Genomic DNA, 12334 nt, shown 5'->3' on the forward strand with positions numbered 1-12334 from the left:
ACTTTTATATATATATATAGTAGTTACAAGTTTTAAACTAAAGACTAGATTGTTACCTAACCATTAAATTAAAGTTGGTAGAGTAAGTTGTTACTTCAATTAAAGTAGAGACATCACCATCAATATTTTGTAATCTTAAAACTAATAAAATGTAAATAGACAGTCAACATGAACATGATAAATATATTTAGTTATTTCTTCGTAGAGCTAAAAAAAAATATAGATATATGAACAGACCTTTATTTTTAAATATAATTTAAACTTTTAACTATTTTTCTGCCTTGAAATGATTCTGTGTATGGCAGCATAATAATGTTACTGGTTTTAATACATGAAGTCTCCATAAAATGAGTACATTGATTGCATTCTGAATCTCTGATATGATTTTTAAAACATCATTTAATACTTAATAATTTTCACATAAAATATTCAGTGAATAATTCCACAACAAATTATGACCTAATGAAGTGATATAATCTTTTTAATATATATCTTTGACAAGTATTGAAATCTGAGTTTCGTTTTCATTTAATATACATATCTATAAACCTTAGAAATTTTTTTTGTACAAATTGATTATCATTTTAAATAAAAGTGAAAAAATTTAACCATTGAATGAAGGAACATATACCTATCCTATCAACAGATGCAACTCATGGAAGAGTTACCAACCAGTTATTATGTGTTCTAAAAAATTAAAAACAGGAAACGAGCTAGAACTTTCCAAACGAGTCCTTAATGAGCTCTTTCATTTATTATTACAAATCAAATACACAAGAAAGATTTATATATAATTTTCAAAGCTATATCTTTATTTAATAAGTGTATAATATATTGCAAAAGCGAGCATAACTCAACGGTAATTGATATATATGTGTACTAAAAAAAAGTCCGATTTAAATGGATTATATAATTCACTATTCTAACTTTGAGTGTAGAGATTTGAACCTCGTGAAGAGTGGTAGATAGTATGTACTGAAAATAATGTTTTTTTTCCATGCTTCATTTGGTAGTGATTGGTTGACAATTTTGGGCTTGGGTTACGGGCCTAATCAAGATATGTTGGGTCTTTCTTCGGCCATTTTCAACATAAGTTGGGCCTGGCTTATGAAACGACGTCGCTTCCCGAAGCTCTATTGACCTTCTGCAGTAATACCAAGACACCTGTACCACTCTCCCATTTTCGGACACGTGTCCTCGCAAACCCTTCTCGTGCCGCCACGTACACGAAAAAAAAGTCCTTTAAATTCTTGAAACTTCGCCCTTGACAAAATTAAACCCCAAATTTCCGAAGCCCTAAATCCGAGCTTCCTTCCTTCTGCAGGAATCGAAATAGTCGGCGAGAATTGTGTTCTCCGTCGTGGCCCGGCGATAATTGTCCGAGCGATGGCCGTTGGAATCGGCGTTCCGATCTGCATTGAATGTGGAACCCACAGCAACCCGTGCCGGTGCAAGGTGGTGGGGCCGACGCTGGGATTCTTGGCTTTCGCAGCGGCGGCGGTGGTGGAGTGGCCGGTCGGAGCTCTGGTGTACTGCTTCCGGCACGCGAAGGGCCGCCGCATCATGGCGCATCCGGCCACCGTCGTTTACCCTTCCGTCTCTAATGCGGTTCCAATTTGAGAGAATATGCATCTTTTGTAATTAAGCTGTAATATTATGTGTATTTTGATGTGATGAATGTTTCTAATTTTGAAATATTACAAAGTCATATTATGGTATAAGTAAGAAAATATTTCCACAAAAAAAAAAGTAAGATATAATCAGCCCCTCGACAGTTAAAAAGACGCTGCATCATGGTTCTCCAAGTAGTTGATATGCAGCAAAATATCATTAATATATATTATTATTAATATTAATCGTTAAAATATAAAAAATATAAAAAACAAAGTCATTAATATATAATATTAATATTAATTATTTTTTAACTTATTTGATAGGGCGAAAATATTTATTTGTTAATTTAAATATTTATTTAAAAATTTTAACTTCAATAATTTTTATAAAAATATTTATCGACATCGATATTTTACCGATATTTCTATGAAATTGAGATCTCGATGTTTAAAATTTTTAGTGAGTAAAGTATATTTTAAAATTATATCTAAAAAGATAGATAGAAATAACTAGATTTAAAGGAAAAATAAAATTTTGATTTTTGATGAGTAAAGTATATGTTATAATTATATCTAAAAAGATAGATAGAAATGAAAATAAAATAGTTAGATTTAAAAGAAAAAAACTAAAATAGACGTTTTTACACTCAAATGAACCAAAAATTAATAGTTATTTGGGTAATTGTAATGGCAGTGAAAATAATTCATAAATTTAAAAAAAATGTAACCAGTTTTTTAAAATTTTAAATATGATAAAATATTTGAATTTTTATTTTTGGAATTTTTATTATTTTAATTTTATCCCTTTCATATTTGATATATATCCGATTATTTCTGGTATACTTTTTATATATATTCGATGTACCTGGTATACTTTTTATATATATTCGATGTACCTGATATACATTATCAGATGTATGTATTATATCTCTAATATATATATGATGTACCTCTAATTTACGTACTAAATATATTTACAACTGATATATTAAATATAAGGTATATCAAATGTTTAATTTTTAGAGGTATATCAACTGTTTAAATTCTAGTTTATCATTACAATTTGTTGATTGATATACTATTATTATCAATAATGTTGATTACTATATCACTACTAGTTATTCTATATTAATATTAATTAGATACTAAATATAAAGGATATCAACTGTTTTAATTTATAAAGTATATCAGATTTCTAACTTGTTTTTTTACGTGCATGATCCACATAAACCTTTTATACAATAACTTTATATTTAAATTTTTTTTCACCATTATTTTCATATGAAAAAAATATTCGATATAATAATATTATATCAACACACAGGTATCATAATTATATTAGTAGATATCATGGTTACATCAAAGGTATATCAATGGTAAATTAGAAGCATAATAAGTATATATCAAATATATATCGGTGGCAAATCATATAATCATATATAAGAAGTTATATTGGTGATATATCATTTGTATATCAATGATAAATTAGAGATATATCAAATATATATCACATATATATAAATGTTGTATCGACATGGTAAATCAATGGTTATCATACATTTGTAAGTCATATTGGAAGTTCAGTAGATATCATAGTCATATCTGAAGTAAATCAATTGTATATCATTATTGTATCGGTGGTATATCATAGATATATATCAGTAGTCAGATATATTGCAGATATATTACAGATGTATATTAGATGTATTGTAGGGTAAAGTTGTAATTTTAAAATTGGATCTCCATTTTTTATTGAAAAAGTATTATATTTTAAAAAAACTAAATGTAGTTTCTATTGTATTTATCTTAGTAAATATTTTTGTCATATTTACAAATTGTACCTAATTATTTTAATATTTTACCGAGATTAAAATTAACCATAGTAAGCTTCATTATTTCGCTGAGTTGGGCCAACTTAAAGAAGCAACAGGCAACGGCGTAAGCTGTAAGTGTAAGCGATTGAATATCATTATTGTTATTATTATCGATTTTAAATATAAATAATAAAATACCATTAGATATTTGTTGAGATTATCAAATTTTTAAGATATTTTATTCCATAACTCAAACACTCCATAGATCCATAATCCAAGTGACTTTTTGAATAGCTTTGTATTGGTTCATATAATAATTTATTTTAATTATTAACAATTAATTTTTAAATATTGGTTTTTATATTATTATTTTGAAATTTTTGTAATTCTTTAAAAAAGTTATCCAAAAATTTTTATTTTAAAATAATAGACGCCTTTAATAATAAATATGTAAAATTCTAAAATAAGGAACATATCTATTATAAATAATGAAATACTAAACATGAAAAATTCTAAATTAGTAGAGGTCATGCTTAGTGTCAAAAAAAAAAAAAACTACATATTACACCACATGCTTTGTGGCAATTAATTACACCACAGGCTTCTTCAATTACCTATAAATAGGGGCAATGTGTAGTTCCTTTATACATGAAAATCGGTGGAAAATTCCATTTGAAATATTGTGCCTTCCTTTTATAATTTTAGTGTTTATTATATATATATATATATATATATATATATTATCTTTTCTCCCGTGTACCTGTAGTGCCTCATTTTGCTCCTTAATTTTTTAGCACATTCAAAATTTTTGAAATTTTGTACTTCTAAATTATACATTTAAAAAAATATTACCACAATTATAATCTATTACGTGGATTTCCTCCCCACATCTTTAAGATGTCAGTCCATTAGTAGACTGATAATGTCAAAGTTGTAGGCATATGTTGGCTTATAAAATAGGTTTTTAATAATAATAAATGAATAATATATTAATATATTATATACATAAATAGTAATAGTTTTTGGATCAGACTTGGCTCAATGGACCAATCTAAAATACGACTCAAACATACTGAGTCATGGGCTAACCCAATTTAAAAAACAACATTGACTTAAGGCTAATTTTGGATAATGTGATCGATCTATAGACTTCCAATTCGATGACAAGACTGGATCACAGTTAAATATTTATGACCAAAATAATATTTAAAACTAATTAATATATATTTTTTTAATAATATAAAGTACCCTACAGTACTTTGTAATTGGAATCTTAATTCTTTAAAACATTTATATATTTATTCTTTATGCTCTAAAAGTCCTTGGTAAATAAAAGAAAATTGCAAAAGTTAACTATTATTACTCTTAGTTTTACTTTATGTTTTCTACTTCATCATCAACACTAAATATATATTTATTTAGATTGGAATAATCTAGTTAAGAACTTAAAGACATCTATTTAATTTTTTTTTAAGGATAGAAGTTTAATTTTCACTTCACACATGTTATAATAAAAAAATTTAATATAATTAAAGTACATATCTCTGGTCAAACTTGAATTTTCTTATTTTTTTAATTTTTATTTTGATAAAAACTTAATTTTCTTATTGAACTCAAAAGAAAAAAGAATCACAAATCAATTGTTTAATCAATTCTATGTTAATATGAATTTTCAAAGTTGCATTATTCTTTATATGTGGACTCATTATGTTATTTTAATATTAATCTGAATTTTCAAAACTAGGAATACAACGTTGCCTTTTTTTTTTTTTTTGTCTCTCTAGATTATTAGGATTGCAACTAGAAGGGAGTTTATGTGTTATAATAAAAATGTAATTAAAGGTTTGGGTTTAACTTTCCACTCTTTGAACCTTTTTTATTTTTTTATTTTAACAATTGACTTATATATTAGGTCGGTGAGAATTAGTTAATTAATTAAGTATAACTTATTGTTGGGTTTTGGACAAATATTAGAAAGAGAAAATTATCTCACATCGGAAAAAGGTACAAGATACAAGTGTGTGCTCCAATTACTATAAAAAGAATTCATGTATTTTAATTTTAATAATCTTAATTGCAACATTTTTAAGCTTGATATACTAGATCTAGTTAACTGTGTTTTACTTTCTTTTAATTTCTTAGTTATAAAAATACGAGGGTTTCCCTCACTTATTAGCTTATTTTGATTTATTTAATTAATTTAGTTGGTTTGTTGATAATAATATTGTTTTTATAAAATAATAAGTTTATTTACTCTCCATTTCTTTATGTGAGACATAAATTTAATACATGAATGAATGTAATGCCATAATTCACGAACTAAGGTATAGAAATAGATGGCTCAAATATTTTATTTATACCCTTAAAAATTTAAGTATATAAAAGAATGGGATCCCTCTGATTAAAAAGAATAGTATTTTCATTCCCTTTACTAAAGAATATGATCAAAGCTATAGCTTTTCTCTTCATCTTTTACACATTATTCAAGTGGGTATATGATTCCTTTCTTCTCTCATATATTTATATATATTATATATATTTTAACATATAAATTAGATTTTATAATAATATAAAAGTAATGCCCATAATATAGGGTCAAAATGAGGCATTAATTAATAAAATGTGTTATTTATTTATTCCAAGAAAATTTTGTTATTTTTTAAATATGTGTTTGTATTATAAGATTTCATTTAAAAGTTATTTTAGAAATCTTCACCAATACATGTTTTCAAAACTATATATTTTTTAATTTTTAAATCTAGAATATTTTTTTAATTTAACTTGGTTAATTAGGATAGCTTTGGAAATTTAAAATTATATAAAAGACAAGAGATATGTCAAAAAATAATTCTTTAACCATCACACTTTTTAATATATTATACACTAATACTAGATTAGGATATGGTTTTGATTCTACTTATCTGTTTTTTTTTTAAATTTCCTATTTGATATTTATAATCTTAAATACTTAAAATTTTCTAACAAAGACTTTTTTTAATCTTCTAACTTCTCTCCATTTTTCTTTTTTATTAAACAATCCTTAACTCTAATTATCTTTTTCTCTACGAATGTCATGAACTATATGTAAGTATTAATTGACAATAAAAAAATAATACTTCTATCAATGTTTGATTTAAATTATTATTAGTGGGAGGATTGACAACTTGAGACTCATTAAAACTTTGGGCGACTTAAATAAAAAATATATATATTTTTTAAGTTGGAGACCAAATGATGAACTAGAAACTAGATAAATTGGAATGATAAAAATTGTATTTTAACCTCATAATTATTATTTATATATATATATTATAATGGGTAAGGATGAGAATAAAAGTCCACATCGTTTCTTAATCGGTTGAACTATACTCAACTTTACGTAATTATTTTTTTATATATAATATATCCCCAAAGTGGGAGAATATATGTATTATGCTGTGGAATAGAACACTTTATATAAAGGAGGGAAAGGGAATCATTGGCAGCAAAGAAATGTCAGCCTTCAAAATTACTCTTAAATTTTCTTAGACAAGTTCTTAAACAAATAATTAATATATATAAATCAGTTTGAAAGTTTTATTCTATATAGGGAGAGAAATTAAAGAAAAAAGAAAAAAGAAAAAAGAAAAAAAAAAAGAAAGCATAATGCGTTGTCATCTTTGTTCTCTCTCTTTTTGGAAACATGTTTTTTTTTCTTTTTTATATATATATTTATGAATAATTCGGACCAACTTACACGCACCTCGACTAATTTTACGGGACAATCATCTGACACTACGACATTTATGATACCAAAAAATACATGGAAATTAATTTTCAAGATAAGTGAGATTTGAAATATGTTCAATTTTTTGGGGCAAAGTAAGAGAATATAATTTTGTTGGAGTATGCATTGATCTCTAATGGTTTGAAGTTTCAATTTCTCAAAATTTTTAATCAAATTTTCATTTGATAACATTGTTGAAACTGATTTTGTTTTAGTATTTTAATTTTCATTTTTTCTGTTCAGTTTTGATCGTGTTATATTTTAGTTTTTCATTAATTATTTTGTTTAAATGATAATTTATTTTCTTGTTAAATATCAAATCATCAAGCAAACAAAATATACATGTGAACAATTATGATAACGAGAGTGAAAAATGGTTTTTTGTGCCAAGTTCATCAGGGCTAAAATATAATTATTTGAAAACATGAGAGTTTAACCGACAATATTTGTATATTTGTTGACGTTTTTTGGTCGTCAACTATATTTATATTGACGGGTTTTTTATCTATCAATTAAAAGGGCAAAAAAAAAAAAACTTTACGAACATATAGCTACTCAATTTTAATTAATAGCATCACAAATAATGAGAATGATTGAAATCTGCCAAACTTGAACGTAAGTTGAGACACATATTTGTTGCGTTGAAATATATATATATATATATATAGCAAAGAAAAAGAAGAATAAATTGATACCAAACACGAAAGGGAACATATATATTCAACACAATGGAAGATTGGTGGTCACTGATTTTATTCCACTTTTGGTTCCCCTGAACTCTTTCTAGCCATTGAAGACTTCTTTTTTTCCTTTGTTTTTTTTTTCTGTGTGAAGAAAGTTATTGGTTCCCTGAAATGTTGTTATTTTGGTATTCTATTTTAGTCCTTAATCCGATCTTAAATAGTTAAAATGATGTTTCTTATTGTTTCTAAACTTTGCATAACAAATAATTTCAATATTTTCGGTTAAGTTTCTATTAATAATTTGAATATATATATATATATATATATTTTTTTTTTTTTTTGAACAGAAAATGTACCTATATCTAAGATGATTCTAAAAAACAGCCCTATTTGAGTTGAGTTGAGAAGTTAAAAAAGAGAGAAATTAATTAGGTGGAGATGAGGTCCCCCACATTTACAACACCCACATGCAATTCACTATCACAAACCTTAGCAAACCCTTTTGAAGGAGTCTCTCACACCCCTTTTCAACCATTCTCATTATTCTTCCACCAAATAAATAAAATAATAATAATAATAATAATTAGTCTTGTATTTCGCCTCCAAAGTAGTCTAGTTGACAAGGATTTTGAGTCTCTTGGTCATATTGGTTTAGAGGTCTCAAGTTCGAACCTTCTGCTGAGCTTAAGGGTGGACGCAAGTGCCCTTACGTAATAAAATAATAATAATTAATCTTTGTGTTCTACTATTAGTTCCTAAGTTCTCAAAACTTTGTCTCTTGACTTTAGATCATATTCTTCTATTTAAAATCTCTTTCTATCCTTCATTTCATTATTAGAATGCTAAAATAACTCATCCATGTTGTATCCAATTGTTTTATATAGTTCATCTAATAGGCATATTACATTTCATAAATGATGTAGACAATCAAAACTAAATAAAAGTAAAGCATGCATAATTTAACTGACTACAATAAATTTAGCCCAATAACACTGCGGTATGAAAAAATTGGGACTCGAAAACTTTACTACTTAATATTTTTATCTTCACTATTAGATAACCAAATGTTGTAAAGCATGAAATTGAATATAAACCAACAAAATCGTTGGAAAGAAAAAAAGTTTGGGACAAAATTCATAATTGAACTAAAAAATAAAAATAAAAGTGAGAGGAAAAGACCAAAATGACCCTCACCTTTTAGCTTTTTCCACTATTCCCATGCAACTAACATAAGCAAATAACAGCCCAACACACTCACCTTTACATTAAATAACACTCCCTTTCTTCTCTCACTCTGAAAACAAAATCTTCATTGATTTCAGAGCTTCTTCTACCTCAAAATGGCGCCTCCTCTTCTCTCCTCTTCTCTTCTCCTCCTCTTCATTCTCCTCACCGACGCCGATACCTCACCGTTGGTATCGGTCGGTTTGGAGAATCCCGATGTCGAAATCAAATGTGGATCCTGCCCTTGTTCCAAGCCATGCATTCAGCGGTCGCCGCCGCCGTATTGCAACCCAGCGCTGTCACCCCCGCCACCGCCCCCGAGGTTCATTTATACGACAGGTGTTCCCGGTCACTTGTCACCGCCGCCACCGAGGTTCATTTATACGACCGGCGTCCCCGATAACGTGTACCAAACCGATGTGAACAGCCAATGGTATTATTTCTCCGGTGGAACGTCGCCGAAGCCAGCGGTCACGGCGGCACTGGTGGTGGCGCTTTGGCTGTGGAGCTTTGGATCTCATGGCGTTTGGTAAGTGGTGAAAGGGATGAATAGAATATATAGAGATCAGCAAATTAATGTGTTAAATTTGGTCTATTTTAATGATGTTACTAGCTCCCAACTATAAATATGTATATATAAATATATGATCTTAAATTATCTATTTATTTACTATTTTTTATTATTAACTTAATATTTGTTGGATATAATTTCAACTGATTAAAAAGCCAGAAGTTCAGCTCCATATATTTTTAACATGAAAAATGTTATATTTTAATAATCAAATATTAGTGTTGATAAAAATATAATACAAATTTAATGGTGATATCGATATAGATATTGATTGATGTTGTGCTCTTGAAATAGTATTTATTTTTTTAGTACAACATTATGGGGGTGGGAGTTCGAATTCATGACTTTTTGGTCAGAGATGCCTAAACTATTTGAGCTATGCTCGGTTTGGCTTGAAATAGTATTGATTTAAGTTGCTACTTTAATAAAATGTATTTAATATAATAAATTATATTTTTTTTAATTAAAATTTGCTTTAAATTTCGTTAGAAGTGTTTTTTTGATAATTAATATTTATTTCACAAATATTCATAAATTCTGACAAAATAAAGAAAGTGATTAAATGGAAGAAGTTTATAAAGGAGGAATACTAGCAAGAATAACAATTTAGGGCTTCTGAAGTATACCATAAATATTCACATTTATAATCTATTTTGGTTTTAATTAAACTTTTATACTTTTCAATTTTGGTCCCTTACTCATGTTCAACCATTTTATTTTTATTCTTTGCACTTTGCATAAGAACATTACCAATTCAGTTGCAACTTAGTCTCTCAATTTTTACGATAGTCTATTTTATCTCTAAATTTTAAAAGTTTTAATTATGTCCCTAAATTTTTTATTTTGATTATTGTAATTATTTATGGTTAATATTATTGCCTTAATTTTAAGGTGACATACCGATCGAATTAGTAAACGATAACTTTAATGTTTTTTTGACATAATATTGTACTAGTAACGAACCAATTGGACAAAATACGGCAACGGGGTTACATACATTTTTACAAACTCCAATTTGTTAGAAGTAATTTGGGGATCATGCACATTTTTGTAGTTATAACGAGAAAATTAGTAGACTTAGTTTTATTCAACTTATTTTTGAAATAAACAACTTGCACACGCAGTCCCTTTTTCGAAAAAAAATAATAAAGAAAAAGAATAAAGGAATCAATACACCATACACTATGCTTAGATTTATTAAATTTGTTGTGAAAATAGCGGTATTAAATTCAAAACTCCTTAATAACACAGAAATGAATCAGGTACAAAATTTCAGGTGATTTTCTTTGATAGATGAAGCTAATTAAAAAGCTTAATCTAGGACTTATCCAAGATAATGGAATAATTTGTTTTAAAAATTAAAATTCAAGTTTTCTAAATTATAACACCCCACATAATTCGAGGTTCAAATTTTTATCTCTACCTTTTGTTTGAACTAAAAAGAAACTTAATTTTTTTCATCTCTTTAAAAATATCTATTATCATATTTGAATAAATGAAATTTCGATGGCTTTACTCTTTTTATATGTATTCGAGAATCCAGGATTGAAATAAAATTGCAAGTAATATCATATTATTAGAAGAATTTAATGTGACTAAAAGAAAACAGAAAACCCACGTCACGTCACATCACATCACAACCATAAATTTGTACAACAAACAATGGCATCATTCATAACTTCATTTGGTACTTCAATTTTTTCACAAATATATTTTTTGATAATTTCAAATTTATATAAATATATATTTGATAACTTCAATTGGCAATTCCAACAGACATTGTCACAATCTAATTGAATTAAATAAAACAACTGGCTCTTTTTACTCGTTGAGATTATAAACTACTCAATAAATAAAATATACACAATAGTCACTTATGTTTTCATAATTCTCAATTTCGACTTAACCTTTTAAAATTTTCAATTTTGTTCTTAATACGATTAAAAATTCTCAATTAGGCCATTTTACAAAAAAAGAAAAAAAAAAGTGTTGATTGACCATTAAATTATCGTGGTGTTAATACATTTGAACACAAGAACACGCACTCATATAATATTTTACCCATGAAATTCAACATATCCATTCTTGAAATCTAACTTTCCTGTAAACTCAATCAATGTTTTTTTCCCACATGCCAAGTCCTGATATAACAATTTTCTTGACGGCTTAATTGAGAATTTTCAATCAATGTTTTTTTCCCACATGCCAAGTCCTGATATAACAATTTTCTTGACGGCTTAATTGAGAATTTTCAGTTCATTTAAAGTGTTATTGAAAAGGTTAAAAATATTTTTAACCCATGTATTTTCGCTAAAGTAACAATTTAATCCTTAAACTTTAGTTTGTAACTTTAAAATTGGTAACAATTTAGTCATTGAATTTTAATATGTAATAATGAAAGACGAATTATATATTTAGCTATTAGTATATGAAAATAAATCTAGCTGGATCTATAAAATCTACGTAAGGTTATCCAAAAACTGTTACTAGGAACACTAGAAAAAAGAATTATTTACTAGGATTTTAAGATTAAATCCATTTTCATCCAATATAATCCTAAACCCGAATCAGTGTTGAAATGAATGCTCTTATTCAATAATATTCTAATTTATTTTCTTGAAAATTTTGTCCCGACAAATTAATAAAATTTGAGCTTCCATTCA

General features: G+C 26.8%; 1 protein-coding gene across 1 annotated transcript; it reads left to right on the top strand.

Moving 5' to 3' along the window:
* Positions 1-1260: 1260 nt before the first annotated feature.
* On the top strand, positions 1261-1910 carry LOC111013291 (cold-regulated protein). The gene has a single exon (XM_022287719.2). The coding sequence runs from the start codon at positions 1387-1389 to the stop codon at positions 1618-1620; it is 234 nt and encodes a 77-aa protein (XP_022143411.1). The 5' UTR covers positions 1261-1386; the 3' UTR covers positions 1621-1910.
* Positions 1911-12334: the final 10424 nt, after the last annotated feature.

Source organism: Momordica charantia, assembly GCF_013281855.1.
Source record: "Momordica charantia cultivar OHB3-1 chromosome 8 unlocalized genomic scaffold, Mcharantia_2.0 BLBB01000008.1, whole genome shotgun sequence".
Lineage (NCBI taxonomy): Eukaryota > Viridiplantae > Streptophyta > Magnoliopsida > Cucurbitales > Cucurbitaceae > Momordica > Momordica charantia.

Bases quoted from the DNA above. Each gene is read 5' to 3' on its own strand.
- LOC111013291 (XM_022287719.2), top strand. From the start codon at position 1,387: ATGGCCGTTGGAATCGGCGTTCCGATCTGCATTGAATGTGGAACCCAC.